At 47.5% G+C, this 20,995-nt stretch overlaps 2 protein-coding genes and 1 pseudogene across 2 annotated transcripts; all 3 read left to right on the forward strand.

Moving 5' to 3' along the window:
* Window positions 1-398: 398 nt before the first annotated feature.
* LOC124666213 (putative receptor-like protein kinase At3g47110) lies at window positions 399-3,731 on the forward strand. Its single transcript, XM_047203565.1, has 2 exons — window positions 399-3,132; window positions 3,215-3,731. The coding sequence occupies exons 1-2, from the start codon at window positions 399-401 to the stop codon at window positions 3,577-3,579; spliced, it is 3,099 nt and encodes a 1,032-aa protein (XP_047059521.1). The 3' UTR covers window positions 3,580-3,731.
* A 1,398-nt stretch (window positions 3,732-5,129) lies between these two features.
* LOC124664090 lies at window positions 5,130-8,472 on the forward strand (annotated as a pseudogene).
* Window positions 8,473-10,516: 2,044 nt separating this feature from the next.
* On the forward strand, window positions 10,517-18,296 carry LOC124666214 (probable LRR receptor-like serine/threonine-protein kinase At3g47570). The gene is made up of 3 exons (XM_047203566.1): window positions 10,517-13,268; window positions 13,350-13,394; window positions 17,971-18,296. The coding sequence occupies exons 1-3, from the start codon at window positions 10,523-10,525 to the stop codon at window positions 18,294-18,296; spliced, it is 3,117 nt and encodes a 1,038-aa protein (XP_047059522.1). The 5' UTR covers window positions 10,517-10,522.
* Window positions 18,297-20,995: the final 2,699 nt, after the last annotated feature.

Genomic DNA, 20,995 nt, shown 5'->3' on the forward strand with positions numbered 1-20,995 from the left:
ATCCATCATTCTACAAAGGGAAACATGATTACACTTATCAACTTACCATCTTACCATATTTGCCATTTCAACGGCCGATCCATATATCTCTTCCTTTAGCATCCACTTCTGACCGGTGGTCGACATCTCTGGAAAAGTCTGCAGGTTTGAGATCAGCTCAATAATCACGCCAAGTTGTCAAAGGAGGACAAATTTTGAATAGTTTCTGGGAAATGAGCAAGAAAGGACATAAATAGCGTTTTTGACAATATTGGAATATTAGCACAACACTTGAGACAGACACAAGGGAAACACACATGACCACATGAAATGACTACCTCCGCGGTTTATAGCTCACACGAGAGCCTTTCGTTACTTCGCAGTTGCTGCTTGAAAACCAAACCAAGAGGGACATGGCAATGGGGCTCATGAGCTTGCTGTGGACACTTGTTGCCGTCCTGATGATCGCCATGGTGATAGCCGGCGACGAGGCCTCGTTGCTTGCCTTCAAAGCAAAGGTCAGCGATGGCGGCTCGCTGGTTTCTTGGAACGGCAGTGCCGACTTCTGCAGCTGGGAAGGTGTGACATGCAACCACCAGAGGCCTGCACGGGTGGTGGAGCTGAGCTTGGATGGAAGGGCGCTCACAGGAGCACTCTCCCCATCCCTTGGGAACCTCACGTTCCTGCGGATGCTAAACCTGAGCTTCAACTGGCTCCACGGGGAGATTCCAGCGAGCCTCGGCAGCCTCCGCCGCCTGCGGACGCTCGACCTGAGCTACAACTCCTTCTCTGGCACGCTCCCTCTGAACCTGACCTCTTGCGTCGGAATGAACACCATGGCGCTAGGCAGCAACAAGCTTGGCGGTCGCATCCCAGCTGAGCTCGGCGAAAAGCTCATGTCCCTGGAAGCAATCTCGTTGAGTAACAACAGCTTCACAGGGCACATCCCGGCATCCCTTGGCAATCTGTCCTATCTAGAAGACCTTGACCTATCTTCTAATCATTTTGTGGGCTCAATCCCCCCAGGGCACGGAAGCTTCCAGAGCCTGCGGCTTTTGCTTCTCTCGGACAACAAAATCTCGGGTATCCTTCCACCTTCTCTTTACAACTGGTCGTCACTGGAAACATTTGGGGTTGAGTTTAATATGCTGCACGGGAGCATTCTGGATGATATAGGCAACAAGTTCCCCAAGATGCAAAATCTTGGTCTGTCTAGTAATAATTTCACTGGAGCTGTCCCTTCATCGCTGTCCAATATATCTGATCTCAAGGGCCTTATCCTTGGCGATAATAGATTTAGTGGGTATGTACCTCCAACTTTGGGAAGGCAGGGAGCTCTCCGCTTTCTAGATTTGTCAGATAATAAGCTTGAAGCAAATGACCACAAGGGCTGGGAATTCATCAATTCTTTGGCAAACTGCAGCCAAATAAAGTACCTTTTCCTAGGTGGCTACTCCTTTGGAGGACAGATACCTGCTTCCATTACAAACCTCTCAAAGACTCTCGAGAAGCTATACATACTGGAGAGTAGGGTCTCTGGGGCTATTCCTGCAGACATAGGCAATTTGGTTGGTCTTGACGCGCTTGCCATACAAAAGACTAACATATCTGGAGTGATTCCACAGAGCATTGGCAGGCTAGAAAACTTGGTCGAGCTATCCTTTGCTTCCAATAGCTTGTCAGGTCTCATACCGTCATCACTAGGAAATCTTTCGCAGCTGAATAGGCTTTATGCATACTATGGCAACTTGGAGGGACCAATTCCGGCAAGCCTGGGGGAGTTGAAAAACCTTTTTGTACTTGATTTGTCAACAAATTACCAACTTAATGGTTCAATTCCCAGAGAAATTTTCAAGTTACCTAGCCTTTCTTGGTATTTGGACTTGTCATACAATTCCTTCACTGGATCCCTTCCTAATGAAGTGGGTAGCTTGGCAAACCTTAACCAGCTGATTCTATCAGGAAACCAATTGTCTGGCAAGATACCCAACAGTATTCAGAACTGTCTTGTGTTGGAATGGCTTTTGTTAGACAATAACTCCTTTGAGGGAAGCATACCACAGTCACTGAAAAATATAAAGGGGCTCAGTAAACTTAACCTGACCATGAATAAGTTCTCTGGTAGAATTCCTGATGCCCTTGGTAGCATTGGAAACCTGCAGGAACTGTACCTAGCACACAACGACTTGTCCGGATCGATCCCCGCAGTTCTACAAAATTTGACATCACTGTCCAAATTGGATGTATCCTTCAATAATTTGCAAGGCGAGGTGCCAGATGGAGGTGTTTTCAGAAACATCAATTATACAGGAGTAGCTGGGAATATCAATCTGTGTGGTGGTACACCTAAACTTCACTTGGCTCCATGCTCCAGAAGCTCCTTCAGCAAGAATAAGAGAAAGATAACAAAGTCTCTTGTAGTTTTTCTAGCAACAACTGGAGCAATCTTGTTGTCACTTTCAGTTATTTTTCTTGTTTGGATACTTCGCAAGAAGCTCAAACAAAGCAAGAAAAAAATAGTGCAAGATTCAATCGCTGAGGACCATTACGAGAGAATCCCATATCATGCGTTGTTGAGAGGAACTAACGGATTTTCAGATGAGAACTTGCTAGGGAGAGGAAGTTATGGTGCAGTTTTCAAGTGCATTTTGGCCAATGAGGAAAGAACATTGGCTGTTAAGGTGTTTAACCTTGGTCAATCCAGATATTCCAAGAGTTTCGAGGCTGAATGTGAAGCCATGAGGAGGATACGACACCGTTATCTCATAAAGGTCATTACGTCTTGTTCGAGTGTCAACCACCAAGGTCAAGAGTTCAAGGCATTGGTTTTTGAGTTCATGCCCAATGGTACCTTGGATGGTTGGCTTCACCCAAAATCTGAAGAGCCCACTACAAACAACACACTCAGCCTTGCCCAAAGGCTTGAGATTGCTGTCAATATTGTGGACGCAGTAGAATACCTCCACAACTACTGTCAACCATTGGTAATCCATTGTGATCTTAAGCCAAGCAACATTCTTCTTGCTGACGACATGAGCGCCCGAGTAGGAGACTTTGGCATATCAAGGATCATTCAGGAAAATACAAGTGAGACAATGCAAATCTCATATAGCTCAATGGGAATTAGAGGTTCCATAGGCTATGTTGCTCCAGGTGCCTGAAACTTTTCTACTTTCGTCTTTTTAATTTTCACACAAATACTGCATGCTAACCAAAAAATGTTGCATATTTGTAGAGTATGGAGAAGGCTCTGCGGTCTCACCTACTGGTGATATTTACAGTCTTGGCATATTGCTGCTCGAGATTTTTACCGGAAGGAGCCCAACAGACGAGACGTTCAGGAATTCACTAGATCTGCATAAGTTTGCCGAGGATGTTCTTCCAGATAGAACCTTGGAGATAGCTGACCCAACAATCTGGCTGCACATTGAACAACATGATAACGTTACTAGAAGAATCCAGCAGTGTTTGGTCTCTGTCTTCAGGCTTGGCATATCTTGCTCTAAGCAACAGCCCCGAGACCGAACATTGACAAGAGATGCAGCCGCAGAGATGCATGCAATCAGAGATGCGTACATCGCGTCTGTTGCTACCTCATAGTGGAATGTGGAGCAGAGAGAGAAGCCTCGAATCAAGCCATTCAGAACCGCATGGAACATACAAGCTGGTACAAGACATGATCCTGCAATAATACAATTTATATGTATCATTTTAGTTTTTAACTGTTGTCACTTCTCAGAATTACGTTTCTTTACAAGTGTATAAAATAAATGTAAACCGCAGAACAGCTTTGTTCTGCCATAGTACTGTAGCAAGTTTGAAATCAAATGATACAAGTTTTTCCATTCTCGAAACAGTACACGTGCTGGGAACGTTAATTTATTGCTTCAAGTAAATCAGTAGGAAAAAATTCAGACTGTGCACAAAGCGGTCTCTGTTTGTAGAGAAACATGAGAACAACTGAAATTTCCTGAATTAGCTAAAGGAAATGAATATTCCAGATAATGCAATTAGGAAGCAGAACAGCATATATTCACAGAATGCAAACAAACTCTCACATACTAGAAACGCCTTAGCACTATTCAGGTATGTCAGACAACAATTTCCAAAGGCAGTAGCACAGCATCCTAAATTTACAGAATTACTGAACAAATACTACAGGGTCACAACAGCAATGGATACCAACGAATTATCGGTGAATACAGGTTGCAAACTAAGAGCAAGATATTGTGCTTGTTTTGGTTCGATCTTGTTTCTTCCGGAATGTTTTTGTGAATAAGAAAAACAGTAATTAGAGGAATGCAAAGCAGCTAGTAAGTACCGGCCCACTACTAAGCTAAATGACTGACCTGGACCATGCCGGAGGAATCGCGCAGGGTGAGGAAGGCGAGGCCACCGACCCAGCGTAGGAGTGGCGAAGAGCGACCAAGCCGCACAGCGCGTCCCTCCGGGCCACTGTAGAGGTTGCATCCTATCCAGATTCGCCTCCGCCGCGGAAAAGCGCCGCATCAGTGGCCACCAGTAGCGTTCTGAGAGTAGGTGGGGAGCATGAGGCAACCGAGGTGGAACAGGAGAGCGGTAGGAGGCGGCGGAGGTGTGGCGCGGGAGGCTTACGGTTGTGTCTTGTGTGGCTTTAGAAAAGCTCTAAATATGAATATGAAATAAACTTTCAGACACTCATTGAAACTAGGAACCAGTCGCGGGAGTGAATTCACAACATCGAGGTGTATCTTTTTCAGGTAGAGCTTATCTTGAATAAAACACCGTTATGTAGCTTAGAGTATCTGTCTGCATGTGTAAAGCAAAGAGTGAACCACTTTCGAGCTCGCTGGGACCTATCCCGCTAAAAACACTCAGATCAAGTGTTTCTACTGGCCAGGTATGGGGTGCTTTAAAACCATATTTTGCACGAAATCTTCTTTCCGTGAGAAACCAAACATGCTATTTGTGGATTCGAGAAACAACCCCGCGAGCAACCGAACGCATTTCTATTTTGAAATGGTATGATATATTGATTTCTTCGAGAAACTTTAGCAGTTCCTCCGAAATTCTTTTAACTCCACTCTAGGAGATCCTCAATACGAACTTAACTCCCCACCAAAATTGGGGGACTCAAAAATAATAATCATGTATTCCCTAACCCTTGCTCTCTCTACAACTGGTCATCGCTGGAATTATTTCAGGTAGGGGTAAATATGATGTACGGAAGCATTCGGGATGATATCGGCAGTAAGTTCTCCAAGATGAAAGTTCTTGGCTTGGGTGAGAATCACTTCACGGGACTAATCCCTTCCTCGGTATCCAATCTATCATACCTCACAAATCTAAGGCTCAGCGGAAATAGATTTAGTGGGTATGTGCCTCACACTTTGGGGAGGCTGGGAGCTCTCCAACGTCTGGACTTGGATGGAAATAAGCTTGAAGTGAATAACAGCGAGGGGTGGGAATTCATCTCTTCTTTGGCGGCGGTCCTAGGATTCCAACTTGCGTCAAGATGATGATCTACCGGAGGTGTGTCCCCATTGATCTGGCTAGAGTGACGGGTTTCGGAAGGCGCCACCGGTGATCTTCCATGGGCGATTCAAGCCTAGAGACTGCTGGATCGGGTGGGATTCGGTCGTGCGCACCCGTGTTTTACTCGGCCGTTTGGTTTCAAAGGGAGAGCTTCCGAAGCTCTGCTGGCTGTTAATATCATGGGGCATGTTCTCGTTCCATGGTGCCGGCAGAGAATGTCATGAAGACCAAGATCTGAGGACTACCAATGGATGTTCCAATCTTAGGGGCAAGGAGGAGTTGGCTTGGTGTTTCATGACTTGGAGCAGCGGCATGCAAGTGGGGGCGACACAGTAGAAGACCAAAGTCTAACTTTTCAGGGTGAAAATCCAAGGTCCGGCCTTAATTGGTTGTGTCTGGCAATGGCCTTGTTGAAGGCATTGTTTTGAGAGCGAGGACCTTCTTCAGGGTGAAAACCCAGATCTTTTGATCGGGCAACGATAGCGCTTGTGCACTTTTCCCTTCTTGGAGGCGCCGCTTTTGAAGAAGTTGGACTTATGGTGATGTATTGGCGGTGGTACTGCTGTTGTTTCAAGGATTAAACCACCGTAGCGGGACTTTTCTTTTTCTGTAATTCTTCTTCCTTTTTTTGGTTGTGTGCATCCGTAATGCCGCTAGGGCAATGCGTTGTTGCAGAGGTTGGATGTAATTGGTATCTCAGATATTAATATATGCTCTTTGTCGAAAAAAATCTCTTCTTTGGCGAACTGCAGCCAACTAGAGCGTTTGTCACTCGGAGGTGACTCATTTGGAGGACAACTTCCAGGTTCGATTGTAAACCTCTCAACAACTCTCCAGAAGTTATACTTAACGGACAGTGGGGTCTCTGGTGGTATTCCTACAGACATAGGTAATTTGGTTGGTCTCAACTTGCTTGCCATAGTAAATACTTCCATATCTGGAGAGATTCCAGAGAGTATTGGTAAGCTAGAAAACTTAGTCGAGCTATCCTTGTATAACAATAGCTTGTCTGGCATCATACCATCATCGGTAGGGAACCTTTCACAGTTGAACAGGCTTTATGCATATTATGGCAACTTGGAGGGGCCAATTGTGGCAAGCCTGGGGGAATTGAAAAACCTATTCGTACTTGATTTGTCAACACATTACAGACTTAATGGTTCAATACCCAACGAGATTTTCAAATTACCTGGACTTTCTTAGTACTTGGACTTGTCGTACAATTCTATATCTGGGCCCCTTCCTCATGAAGTTGGTGGTTCCGCAAATCTTAACCAACTGATTCTTTCAGGAAACCAATTATCAGGCAAGATACCTGACAGCATTCAGAATTGCATAGTGTTGGGCTGGTTATTGTTAGACAATAATTCCTTTGAGGGAAGGATACCTCAGTCACTGAAGAATATAAAGGGGCTCAGTAAACTAAACCTGACCATGAATAAGTTCTCTGGAAATATTCCAGACTCCCTTGGTAGTATTGAAAACCTGCAGGAACTGTACCTAGCACACAATGAGTTATCAGGATCAATCCCGTCAGTTCTACAGAATTTGACATCGTTGTCCAAACTGGATGTATCCTTCAATAATTTGCAAGGCGAGGTGCCAGATGGAGTCGTTTTCAGAAACATGACTTACACAGCAGTTGATGGCAATATTAATCTACGCGGTGGTGCACCCCAACTTCACTTGGCTTCATGCCCCACAAACCCCTTAAGTAAGGACAAAAAAAAGGATGCAAAAGTCGCTTTTAGTTTCTATAGCGGCAATTGGAGCAATCTTCTTGTCACTTTCAGTTATTATTCTTGTTTGGATATTTCACAAGAAGCTCAAAAAATGCCAGAAGACAATAGTGCAATATTTAGTCGGTGAGGACCATTACAAGAGAATCCCCTATCATGCATTATTGAGAGGAACTAACGGATTTTCAAATGATAATTTTCTTGGCAGAGGAAGCTATGGTGCGGTTTATAAATGTGTATTGGACAATGAGGAAAGAACCCTAGCTGTCAAGGTGTTTAACCTTGGTCAATCCAAGTGTTTCAAGAGTTTTGAGGCTGAATGTGAGGCCATGAGAAGGATACGACACCGTTGTCTCGTGAAGATCATTACTTCTTGTTCGAGCGTCAACCACCAAGGTCGAGAATTCAAGGCATTAGTTTTTGAGTTCATGCCCAATGGAAATTTGGAAGGTTGGCTTCACCCAAAATCTCAACTGCCAAGTGCAAAAAACACGCTCAGCCTTGTCCAGAGGCTTGAGATTGATGTCAATATTGTGGACGCAGTAGAATATCTCCACAACTACTGTCAACCATTGGTAATCCATTGTGATCTTAAGCTAAGCAACATTCTTCTTGCTGACGACATGAGCGCCCGAGTTGGAGATTTTGGCATATCAAGGATCATTCAAGAAAATACAAGTGAGACGATGCATATCTCATATAGCTCAACTGGAATTAGAGGTTCCATAGGCTATGTTGCTCCAGGTAACTGAAAAACTTCTAGTTTCATCTTTTTAATCTTCACACAAATATGGCATGCTAACCAAAAAAAAGTTGCATAATTGTAGAGTATGGAGAAGGCTCTGTGGTCTCACCTCCTGGTGATATTTACTGTCTTGGCATATTGCTGCTTGAGCTGTTTACCGGAAGGAGCCCAACCGATGGCACATTCAGCGATTCATTAGGTCTGCACAAGTTTTCTGAGGATGCTCTTCCAGATAGAACCTTGGAGATAGCTGACCCAACAATCTGGCTGCACGGAGAACCACATGATAATGTGTAGAATCCAGGAGTGCTTGGTTTCCATATTCAGGCTTGGCATATCCTGCTCAAAGCAACAGCCCCGAGACCGGACATTGACAAGAGATGCAGCTGCAGAGATGAATGCAATCAGAGATGCATACATTGCGTTTGTTGCTAGCTCATAGTGGAACGCGGAGCAGAAAGAGAAGCCTCGGCACAAGACATGATCCTGCAATAAATAAAATTTATATGTATCATTTCAGCTGGTAATTTTTCTCACTTTTCAGAATTATGTTTGTCTATAGCAAGTTCTACAGATTTGGGGAACCAAATGGTACACAATTTTTTTTTCTCAGAACACTACACACGAGCTGGTTCCGTTTATTGAGGTTTTTTGTTTGCTCTTTGGAGCGCACTCTGCTTGTAATAGATAGTACTTTGCAAAAATGAACGGTTGTGTGCACCAATCGTCGCGAGGCTGGACGTCTACCCTTACAAAGTAAATCAGTAGACAAAAATTCAGACTGCACACGAAGCGTTCTTCATGTGCAGACTAACATTAGATGGCGGCATGCAACAGGAACAGAAATTTCCTGATTACGTTCACATTTCCAGTAGCAACAAATTTCCTGATTACATGATGCAATTAGGAAGCAGAACAACATAGATGCACACAGAACAAACAGTGTGTCAGAAAAACTCCCACACACACTAGAAATGTATCAGTTCTATTCAGAATTCCAGATACTTCAGGCAATAATTTCCGAAATCAGCAGGGCATCATTCTAAATTCCCAGAATTACTGATAACACTACAAGGAAACCAGAGGCCCAGAGCCACATCAGCAATTACCACCAACGAACTACGACTGCGGGTTGCAACCTAAGAGGATGCGAACTTGGTGCGAGACGGCGTGCCTGGCGAGCTCTCCGCGAGGTGCGAGGTAGGGCGGCGATGGGAAGGTAAACTAGGGAAGAGAAGGATTACGTATTCCAGCCTGAGACTTGGGACAACAGAATACGCTTTGGTAGTAGTTTAGGCGTAAATTAAAAATACGCCATGAGCATGACAGATGATGTGCACGAAATTGGAATTTTGATCCCAATTATGATCCCGCCATAACAATTACTAGCATATTTCTTATTTGTTTTTGCTTTTGAATCCAATTATGATCCCAAAAAAGGGATTGTCTTCTACATCATACTAGCTTCCTAGGGTAACACAGGCGGTGTCAGGTGACACTACTCTTGGCCCACTAGAGCCGAGAAAGGACTTCCCGAGTAACCAAACAAACCCTAGGTGCTATTTTCTTTGAACACATCATCCATGGGCACTGCTCTTCTTGTTTATTTAGTCTTGTGTTGTTATGTCTATTGGTTGTGTGCATCCTTGATGATTTCGATCCGTTGTCATCACGTTGTTGCAAGGTCGGATTTTTTTTTGTATCAGCTTAATGCATTTATAAAATTACCCATTTCTAAAGAAAACCAAGTGTCATGTCAATTCAAACACACCTTCGCTTATGAACAGTAGCTTGCATACCACACAGATCACAAGAAAAAGGAAGTTTGAAAACGTAAGCATAGTTGGTAGGACTTGAGCCGACATGACCACATCAACCTGGCACTAGTCAACAAAATAACCTAAACTATAGAGATATCATATCACCAAGGCTAGAATACCAAGTGTGGATCCAACATCCAAGCGTGGCTGGTTACTGTCACTGGCCACGCTATATCTTTCTCAATACCGGTACAATCTAAAGCCATCACGGCTCCTAGATACATACTGATAGCATCAATAAGAGAAAAGGAAACATCCTCGGAATAAGCCACATATATATTGTAAAACACACTTTCAAACAAAGCAAAGCATCTGACCCATCTTTTACTTTAGTATTTATTTAGGAGCATTTCTGAAGAACAAGATAGTCCGGGGATCCAGCTTTCTGTATACACATTGGACTTTGAACTAAGCAGTCAAATCGAAGACTTTGACCCCGAGCATCTTCAGCGTAGGATTGACCACATAGCCTCAATTGCACTGTCGTCGTTGTCATTGCTGGTTGGCAGATGGTTGTTAACTCTGGAGAAAATCTGCAGGTTGGACATTTGATCAAGTCAAAACAGGACAGATGTCTAAGTTTCAATTAATTAAAGTGAACAATCATGCAGACATTGCTGAAGTTTTAGCACAACGCTTCCAGCAAACAAATACAAGACAGGCACGCATGAACAGATTATATGTGAAACAAGGAATTGCTACTTAGGACCAAACCTAGAACCAGCATGAGCATGCCAATGGGGGTTGTGAGCTTGATATGGTCACTTCTGGCCCTCCTGACAATCGCTGTGGTGAGCTTTGGCGATGAGGTGGATTTGCTTGCTTTCAAAGCACATGTCGGTGATGGCGGCTCGCTATCCTCCTGGAACAGCAGCGTCGACTTCTGCAGCTGGGAAGGCGTGACATGCAGCCAGGGGAGGCCTGCACGGGTTGTGGCTCTGAGCTTGAACGGCACTGGGCTCACCGGAGCACTCTCCCCAGCCCTCGGGAATCTCACATTCCTGGAGACACTCGACCTGAGTTTCAACTGGTTCCACGGGGAGATTCCAGAGAGTCTAGGTCGCCTCCGCCACCTGCAGAGGCTCTATTTGCATGACAACTCCTTATCCGGTGTGATCCCAGTGAATCTGAGTTCCTGCATCAGTATGGTCGAAATGGGACTGCACAACAACAAGCTTCATGGACACATCCCAGCTGAGCTCGGCGAAAAGCTCATGTCCCTGGCTGGGATCTCACTGGGTAACAACAGCTTCACAGGACCCATCCCGGCATCACTGGGCAACCTCTCCCATCTGCAATACCTTGATCTTTCCAATAACCAGCTCATGGGCGCGATCCCACCGGGTCTCGGCAGCATCCAGAGAATGAGGCAGCTCGAGCTCTACAAGAACAAACTGTCTGGTACACTTCCATCTTCTCTGTACAACTTGTCGTCGCTGGAAAGCCTTCAGTTAAGGGAAAATATGTTGTGTGGAACCATTCCCGCTGATATCGACAACAAGTTCCCAAGGTTGCAAATTCTTAACTTGTATAGCAATGACTTCAGGGGAACCATTCCTTCCTCACTAACCAATCTATCTTATCTCATGGAACTTAATCTCCGGACCAATAGATTTACTGGATATGTGCCTCCCAATTTGGGGAGGCTGGGAACTCTCCAATATCTGGACTTGGCTAAAAATAGGCTTGAAGCGGATGATGACAAGGGGTGGGAATTCATCGATTCTTTGTCAAACTGCAGCCAGCTGTCGCACTTGTCACTTGGCGGCTACTCTTTTGGAGGACAGTTGCCTGCTTCGATTACGAACCTCTCATCTACCCTCGAGAAATTATACATAGCTGATAGTAAAATCTCTGGGAGTCTTCCTGCAGATATTGGCAATCTGGTTGGTCTTAACAGGCTTGTGATAGTGAATAATTCCATGAAAGCAGTGATTCCAGAGAGCATTGGAAAGCTAAGAAACTTGATTGACCTCGGCCTGTATAGTAGTGGCTTGACAGGCCTAATACCACAATCTGTAGGTAATCTCACAAAGTTAAATAGGTTGCTTGCATTCTACAACAACCTGGAAGGACCAATACCAGCAAGTCTCCAGAACCTGAAAAATCTATTCCTTCTGGATTTGTCAACAAACTACCGCCTGAATGGTTCGATACCTGTGGAAATTTTTCAGCTGCCTTCACTCGCATGGTACTTGGATTTATCATACAATTCTCTTTCAGGACCCCTCCCATCAGAAGCTGGTACAATGACTAACCTCAATGAATTGATTCTGTCAGGAAATCAGTTATCCGGACAAATACCTAGCAGTATAGGAAATTGCATAGTTCTACAAAAACTTTTACTGGATAAGAACTCTTTTGAAGGAAGTATACCCCAATCTCTGGGAAACATAAAAGGGCTCAATATATTGAATCTGGCAGTGAATAAATTGTCAGGTAGGATCCCTGACACCATCGGTAACATTCGAGACCTACAACAGTTGTACCTAGCTAACAACAGCTTTTCAGGATCACTCCCAGCAGTTTTGCAGAATTTGTCATCATTGTCCAAATTTGATGTATCTTTCAACAATTTGCAAGGTGAGGTGCCAGATGGAGGTGTTTTCAGAAACATCGCTACCAAAGAGATTGCTGGGAATACCTACTTGTGTGGTGGTGCACCTCAACTTCACTTGGCCCCATGCTTCACAAGCGCCGCAAGCAAGAACAAAAGAAATAAGGCGAAGTCTCATGTAATTTCTCTAGCAACAACTGGAGCAATCTTGTTATCACTTTCAGTTATTCTTCTTGTTTGCATACTTTGTAAAAAGCTGAAACAAAGCCAGAAGACAGTAGTGCAATACTCAGTTGCTGAGGACCATTATGAGAGAATCCCCTATCATGCACTACTGAGAGGAACTAACGGATTTTCAGAAGCTAACTTGCTTGGGAGAGGAAGTTATGGTGCAGTTTATAAGTGCATTTTGGACACTGAGGAAAGAGCCTTGGCTGTGAAGGTGTTTAACGTTGGTCAATCTAGGTATTCCAAGAGTTTTGAGGTTGAATGTGAGGCCATGAGAAGGATACGACATCGTTCTCTCATGAAGATCATCACTTGTTGTTCAAGCTTCAACAGCCATGGTGAAGAGTTCAAGGCCTTGGTTTTCGAGTTCATGCCCAATGGAAACTTGGATGGATGGCTTCATCCAAAATCTGAAGAGCCCACAACAAACAATACGCTCAGCCTTGCCCAGAGGCTTGATATTGCTGTCGATATTGTGGACGCGGTAGAATATATGCACAACTACTGTCAACCATTGGTAATTCATTGCGATCTTAAGCCAAGCAACATTCTTCTTGCTGAAAACATGAGCGCTCGGGTTGGAGACTTTGGCATATCAAGGCTCCTTGAAGAAAATACAAGCAAGGGGGTACAAAATTCATATAGCTCAACTGGACTTAGAGGTTCCATAGGCTATGTTGCTCCAGGTATTTGTTTTTCTAATTTGTCTTATTGTTTTCCCACAAATATTGCATGCTAAGTTGTTATGCACAAAACTTTAATTGCAGAGTATGGAGAAGGCTCAGCAGTCTCAGCACAAGGTGATATTTATAGTTTTTTTTTTTTTTGGAGCAACCGGCAGGAGCACTGTCTTTTCATTAAGCAAGGGGGAAAAACAAACCAAACTGTACATAGAAGGGCATATTTAGATTATGGTGGTAATATGCCCCAGAAAACCACCCTAGAAGAACTGACAAAAAGAGAAAAACTAGTCTGGCTCGGCCGGGATAGCCGGCCCGAAGCCGTTGATGGCACGGTCCCGCTGGAGAATGTCTTCCCTCGTGATATCAGCCACCTCTAGATAGGTGAGGCGGCGCGCGGTGAAAATGCGCCGGTTTCGTTCCTTCCAAGCATTCCAGAGAACATAGAGGAACCGGCCGCTGATACGTTTCTGCTCCTTGTTAGTCTTTCCGATGATCATAGCATCCCACCACTCCGAGATTGAGTGGTATTCATGGCGAATATCAGTGCTGTCATCGTTGTCCCAGAACTTCATCCGATTCCAAATGGCCATGGTGAAGGGGCAGTCCTTGCAAAGATGTTCGGCAGTCTCAGGAGCTCGGAGGCAAAGGGGGCAAAAAGGATTATGGGGCCATCCCCTAATGGCGAGCATATCCGCAGTGAGCAGCTTTCCGTGAAGAGCAAGCCAGCCAAAAAGTTTGCATTTCGGCTCGGCGTGGGCATCCCAGATTTTCTTGGCGACGAATCTGGCATGTCCGCCGAAGAACTGAGCATTGTAAGCAGAGCTGGCCGTGTACGTCCCTTCGGTAGTGAGAGTCCAGGAGATGGAGTCCGTTTGCTTAGGGACAAGGGTGATGGTGTGGATGATGTCCCAAAGCTCCAAGTATTGTGCCAGCTGGGTAGGTGTGGTAATGTTGATGACGGAGCGGATCCAATTGTAGTCGCTAAGCTCTTTGGCAACCGTGCGGTTTTTGCGGGATGCAATCTTGAAGAGGTCAGGCGCCCAAAGAGAAAGGGGGCCCCGCCCGCACCAGTTATCATGCCAGAAGGATGTCAGCTTCCCATTGCCCACGGTGATCTTGGTGGAAGCCCTGAAAAGCGCCATGTCGGCATCATCACAGGGAAGCTTCGATCCAGCCCACGTGCGCTCAGGGTCGGTCCATTGCAGCCAAGGCCAACGCAGCCTTAGAGCGCGTCCAGATCGCTCAATGTCTGGCATTCCCAGGCCCCCAAGGGTCTTCGGTCTGCACACCGTTTTCCAGTTAACGAGGGCTTTCCTCTGGGCCGCGTGCTCGCCCTCCTCCCCCGCCCAAACGAAGGTCCTTGCGATCTTGTTGATCCTGTCCCGAGCCCATTTAGGCAGCGGAATGGCCGTGGCGTGGTAGATACCGGTAGCCATGAGCACTGTTTTAGCGAGGATGACCCTTCCAGGCCGCGCAAGGTTCTTCCCAATCCACCCCGGCAGCTTTCCAGCGATCTTGTCAATGAGGGGCTGGAGATCTACCTTCTGAAGACGTCGAAAGTGGAGAGGTAGACCCAGGTACTTGCCAGGGAAGCTGGCAATCTTTGCCGGGAAGTCAGCGAGGATGTCGACAAGGTCAGTATCGTCACATCGAACCGGGAAGATCTCCGTCTTCGTCATGTTGGTGACAAGCCCACTAGCTTTTCCGAAACAGTCCAGGATGGAAGAGATGGCTCTGAGCTCTTCCTTGCGGGGATTCACGAAGATCCCAGCGTCGTCAGCATAGAGTGAGATCCGGCATGTAGTGGTCCTAGAACGTATGGGAGTCAGGATGCCCTGTTGCGTGGCAAGGGAGAGGATGCGCTGAAGGGGGTCAATCGCCAGGATGAAGAGCATGGGGGAGAGCGGATCCCCCTGACGAAGACCACGGGCGTGCCAAAAGGGGGTGCCAGGCTCGCCGTTGAGAAGCACCCTAGACGTGGCAGAAGACAAGGACAGGCATATCCAATCCCTCCAGATTTGGCCAAAACCCAGAGCTGCAAGGACCTCGAGGAGATAAGCCCAGCCCACAGAGTCAAAGGCCTTCGAGATATCCAACTTCAGGAAAAGGCTTGGGGTCTTGGCAGAATGTAGCTCCCTGATGAGGTTCTGGACGTGCAGGAAGTTATCGTGGATGCTTCGCTTCTTCACAAAGGCGCTCTGACATTTGGAGACAATGTCCGGGAGACAAGGCGCAAGGCGATTGGCCAGCAGCTTGGAGAAGATCTTGGAGAGGCTATGAATAAGACTTATGGGTCTGTAATCACCCACCGCCAAAGCTTCAGATTTCTTCGGGATGAGGATGATGCTAGCGGAATTCACAAGGCTGGCGCATCCGTCCCGGAGATGAGACATATGGATAATAGCTGCGATGATGTCTTGTTTAATGATCTCCCAACAGTTCTTGAAGAACGCACCTATGAAGCCATCGGGACCTGGCGCCTTTACCGAGGGTAAGGAGAAGACTGCGTCTTTAATCTCAGTCTTGCTGAAAGCAGCATCCAAATCTGAGAGATCATGAGGTGTGTAGCCCAGGCTCCCCCAATGAAGGCTAAGTAGCCTGGGAGCTTTTTTCCCGAGGTGTCCTTTGAAGTGGTTCAGCAGCAGTTCTTCTTTGTCTTTGTTCGTGATCGCAGTGCCCCCGGCCGAAACGAGGGACTGAATGTGTACCTTTCTTCTACGTCCATTGGCCCTCACATGGAAGAACTTCGTGTTTGCATCGCCGAGACGGATCCAGGTTAGGCGAGAGCGCTGTCGCAGCTTGATCTTCTGGATAGAAAGAAGGCCAAGATATGAACATTTGAGCTGACGCCGCAAGGCGCGTTCCTCCTCAGAGAGCGGCCTGGCCTCCTCCGCTTGGTCCAGACGCAGAATAATCTCTTTTGTGGTGGAAATCTGTATCCTCAGGTCGCCGATGCATTGTCTTTGCCATCGCTTCAGAGCCTTGGCCGTGCGAGCAAGCTTGATGTGGACGCGACGGATAGGGTCGGTGGCCAAAATATCCTTGTTCCAGGCCTCAGAAACCGTTTCTTTAAACCCCTGCATACGAAGCCAAAATTCTTCGAACTTGAAGGAGTGCTTCCTTGCCGAAGCGACAGACCCCTGAAGCAGAAGAGGCGCGTGGTCGGAGCAGGCGGAGGTAACGGCCTGGAGGTAGGCATCCGGGAAGAGGGTGTCCCATTCAGCAGTGCAGAACACATGATCAATCTTGGTAAGCACCGGGTCCGCTTGAGCATTCGACCAAGTGAAGCGCCGTCCGTCCATCCGCATATCTTTCAAGACAAGAAAATCCCTCGCCGCCCTAAATTTTCCGATCAGCCGGCGATTGATGTTGAGGTTGTTCTTATCAGATGCTTTTGTGATGAGGTTGAAGTCGCCAAGAAGTAGCCATGCATCCTGGATGATCGCCTTAAGATCCTTAAGCTCCTCAAGGAACATCAGCTTTTCGCTCTCGCCCTGAGGCCCGTAGACACATGTGATGGACCACGTGGTGCCTTCACTAAGCATGGTGATCGACGCCGATAGAGTGTTTGCGGTGACATGGACGTCCGAAAGGGTGAAAAAAGCGTCCGAAACCGAGAGGATCATCCCTCCCGACGTGCCGATAGCAGGGAGGAAGGCGTAGTTAGCCGTGAAGCTAGGTCCGAGGGTGGCGGAGATTACCGCGTCGTCGACTTGGTCAAGTTTAGTTTCTTGCAGGCACACTATCGAAGCGTGAGTGTCCCGGATTAGGTCGCGGACAGCATCTCGACGAACTTTATTGTTGAGGCCGCGCGGGTTCCAGTTGAAGATGTTGACATTCTTTTGCGACATTATGAATACAAGGCATTCACGTTGTAGCCAAGCAGGATGGAGCAATGCGAGTAGTCGTGGGCGACGGTATAGACGAATCTGAAGAGACGCATTCTTTTGCCGCTGAAATCCAACGAAGTGAAGCAAGTGTAGCCATGGTCGATGACAAAGAAGAGGTCGATGCCGTGTAGACTTTCAGCGAAGGTACGAAGCAGCAGTCTAAGCTTACAGACAGCAGTGCATGGAAATAAAAACTTGCTGGCGCAGCAGCTTAGGTGAATAAAAACAACCCAAAGTCTCAAAGCACGGGGCACGTGCCCAGGATAGAAGCTGCCGAAATTGGCTCTAAACATCAGGAGCGTTGATCACGATTGCAGCAGATGGCGGCGCGGTTTTCTTCTTCTTCATCTTCTTAACTTGCTTGACGAGAGCTTCCAGGGCATGTATGGCAGAGGATGCTAGCGGGGCGTTGATGAATAGCTGTTGGTAAGCCTTTTTGGCGACGTCGTCGAAGGACGCGGTCGGAGCGAGAAGACCGCATACACGCGCGATCAACTCCTGGATGGCCTCGGCGCCGTCGGTGATCAAGCGAGCCTTCTTCTTCATAGCTAGGCGTCCGCTGCGCCGGGGTGAAGCAAGCGGGAGGGCTCGCTTTTTCTTCTTTTTCGTCGAGGGAGTGCCCATGAGGGGCAGCTGCACCGGAACGGCGACGTGGTCGATGAAGCTGAGCAGCTTGGCAGCCGCGACATCAGCGGCCGGCGTGACGGAGATGCCAGCGGACGGCGTGGCGCTGGCATGGGCGGTGACCACGGTCGTGGTTGTTGCCCCCGGCGTGGACGAAGCCAGAGGACGGCCACAGCCAGGCCCAGCAAGAGGCGAGGCTAGTTTTGGCATAATGCTCCTTGAGATGTTTACCGGAAGAAGCCCAACAGATGACATGTTCAGGGATTCTCTTGATCTGCATAAATTCACGGAGGATGCTCTTCCAGATAGAACCTTGGAGATAGCTGACCCAATAATTTGGCTGCATAAAGAAAAAAATGATAACATTACAAGCAGTAGAATCCAGGAGTTCTTGGTTTCTGTCTTAAGGCTTGGCATATCATGCTCAAAGACACAGCCTCGTGAACGGGCATTGATAAGAGATGTAGCGGTAGAGATGCATGCAATTAGAGATGCGTACCTCAAGTTTGCTGGTTAGCTTATAGGGGAAGATGCAGTAGAATGGGAAACCTCGGCTGAATCCATTCAGAATAGCAACAAACGAACAAGCTGGAATTATATGTTCCTGCAATGGTAGAAGTTATGTATGTCAAATTTTCAATTCAGCAAGAATTTATTGCCAAATCTATTTTCTTCGCAACAGTATATCAAATAAACGTAAAATATAAAATGTCCCAGAATAGGACAGTCACATATTTCCATAGCATATAAAAGGCCCCTTATAAATTCCAAAAACAAAAACAGAATCCAATGATAAATAGATTTCCCATTCTCAAACCAGTACATATGATGGCAAGATGAAATTGTTCCTCCAAGTAAAAGTTAAGACTGCGTGGACAAAATGTTATTCATGCCTAAAAGAAGTTTAACTGTACTGTACGGCAATAGCAGGTAGCAGCAGGAATTGCCCATGACACATTTCACATCTGCAGCAGAGTAGCTAACCAGCAGAGCAGCTAGCAAGTGCGACCTGCTCGAATGACAAAAGAAGCAGCAAAGCAGCTAGCTCGCAAGCGCGACGCCTCCCAGCGCGCGCCCAGGCCGACCTCCGGGGAACTCGGCCAGGCTGCACGGGAGGCCGCTGGTGGAGGAGGGGAACCGGGATGCGGGCGCGAGACGCCTCGGGAAACGGCGGGAGACGACGGCACGGGCGGATCCGACGCCGGAACCCTCGATCCTGCCGGAATCCCAGTCTCTGCGGGGAGGCGACGGCGAGCTCCACGGCGAGGAAGCGGGAGGCGACGCGGCTGCGGAGACTCGGCCGGGCGGCATGGTGAGACTGAGAGCATCTCCACTCGTCCCCGACGAGGCCTCCAGGACGGCGATTTGTCATCCGGATGGACGAAAACGGCCCAGTCGCGCCTCCGGTTCCTCGTTTTCGTCCGGATTAGGCCTTTCATCCGTCCGGAGAGCCCAGGCCATCCGGCCCCCCCGGGGAGCGCTCGGGAACTCCGGATGAGAGAAAATCGCGGGAAACGTTTGGTAGCCCCGACCTGTCGGCGACAATGGCATGGGTTTCTACGGCAATACCCTCGTCTTCCCGATCTACGGCAATACCATCGTCGAACGAAAGCTTTGAACTCTCAAGTGGTGCAACATAGTCAAATTATATATAATTCGAATAAACATAAAAATTACATATAAAAACTTTAAAACAAACTTTAACTATTTCTTCTTCCTAGATGGCCCCGCCTCATCGTCGTGGCGGCGACGCTTCCGGCTCGTCACCTCCTCGTCGGAGGAAGCTGAGTCCTCCTCGTCGCTAGCGTCCTCATCAGCCTTTTCGTCCTCCTCCTCCTCCTCCTGCTCCTCGGCTTCTTCCTCGGCCTGCTCCTCGGCCGGCTCCTCGGCCTCTTCGTCCTCCTCCTCGTCGTCATCCCATTCGTCCTCGCTGGCCGGCGGGGAGGGGGGGGAATCGTCGCTGCTGGACGATGCAGCTTGATCCCACCAATGGCGCCATCCAGGCGGCTTCCCCTCGCTGTCGGTGTTCGATGGCCAAGAGCGATCGCTCATGGTTGACAGAAGATGGTGAGGAGAGAATAGATGAATGGCGTCGGCTGTTGGAAACCGTATATGTAGGTCTCTCGACGAAGAGAGCGGCGGTTGCTCTTCCGCGGAGTTCATGCTCCATTACGGCGGTTGTCGCGTCGAGGCGACTTCGACCGTTCCCGACGAGGCGTTTGGGCTCTCCAGACCACTTCGCGGACCATTACGGCGGTTCAAAGCGACGAGGGCACTCTGACGGTTGCCCTTCCCGGCGACACCGTCGCTATGCACGCGGTGGGTGAAGGCGACCATGGGCTCGCCACTGGGAAAATTGGCCTCCCCAGGCCAAAAAATACATCCATCCGGCGCTAAATAGCGCCGGATTTCGGCCTGGGGAGCCCCAACGGCTGGGATGCTCTGAGAGAGGAAGAGAAACTTGGAAGTGGCCGTTGGGCGTTGGCCCTCCCGCGGTCGATTTTGGTAGTTTTCAGAAGTGGCCCGGTGGGCTGTGGGCTTGTTGCTATATTCGACAATCAGCCATGTATGTAGACATAAGAAGCCTGGTAAAAGAAACGGAGACAAGTGCATTTGACACATGTACATGGAAAACTCTAAAAAAAGACCGACCTTCGCGAAGGAAAGGCAACTCGCTCCGCACGCGACAAGTGGCGTGCTGTGGTGGCAGAAAATCCCTGGAAAGTGGTCTCACTGCCCGTCACGTATCGCAAGGGGAAGCAAAGTGGGATGGAGGGAGGAGAGAGAAGACTGGATTGTGTCAGTTTTTCCCTTTTTCTTCTAGATTCGTTTTTTTTAATGAAATATCTTGAGAACCGTAAGTCCAATTTGCGAACCGTTTTCACTTTTGAGATCCTCACGTCGAGATCTTCAAAACTAGATCCCATGTTGATAGGTTTGATGATACTTTTTTTCGTACTTCCAATAATATTATGATTGTACTTGTGGTGTGTATCTAACTGTACACGTGTTTCAACTGATAAGTACTTCTGTTTTTAGTGTATTTGGTGCAATTTTTCCCTTTACTCGCTAACTGTACTCGCCCGTGTGCGGGACTGTACATGTACTTACGCGCGACTGTACCTGCTCGTGTGCGCCACTGTACTTCTGTACATGTACTTGTTTGTGTTCACGACTGTACCTGCTCGTATGCGCGTTTGTACCTCTTCGTCTGCG

Source organism: Lolium rigidum, chromosome 6, assembly GCF_022539505.1.
Source record: "Lolium rigidum isolate FL_2022 chromosome 6, APGP_CSIRO_Lrig_0.1, whole genome shotgun sequence".
Lineage (NCBI taxonomy): Eukaryota > Viridiplantae > Streptophyta > Magnoliopsida > Poales > Poaceae > Lolium > Lolium rigidum.

Excerpts from the sequence above, each read along its gene's own strand:
- LOC124666214 (XM_047203566.1), top strand. The coding sequence starts at position 10,523 with ATGAGCATGCCAATGGGGGTTGTGAGCTTGATATGGTCACTTCTGGCC. Across the intron at positions 13,269-13,349 it reads CATAGGCTATGTTGCTCCAG|AGTATGGAGAAGGCTCAGCA; the intron begins GTATTTGTTTTT and ends CTTTAATTGCAG. Across the intron at positions 13,395-17,970 it reads AGCACAAGGTGATATTTATA|GCGAGGCTAGTTTTGGCATA; the intron begins GTTTTTTTTTTT and ends GCCCAGCAAGAG.
- LOC124666213 (XM_047203565.1), top strand. The coding sequence starts at position 399 with ATGGGGCTCATGAGCTTGCTGTGGACACTTGTTGCCGTCCTGATGATC. Across the intron at positions 3,133-3,214 it reads CATAGGCTATGTTGCTCCAG|AGTATGGAGAAGGCTCTGCG; the intron begins GTGCCTGAAACT and ends GCATATTTGTAG.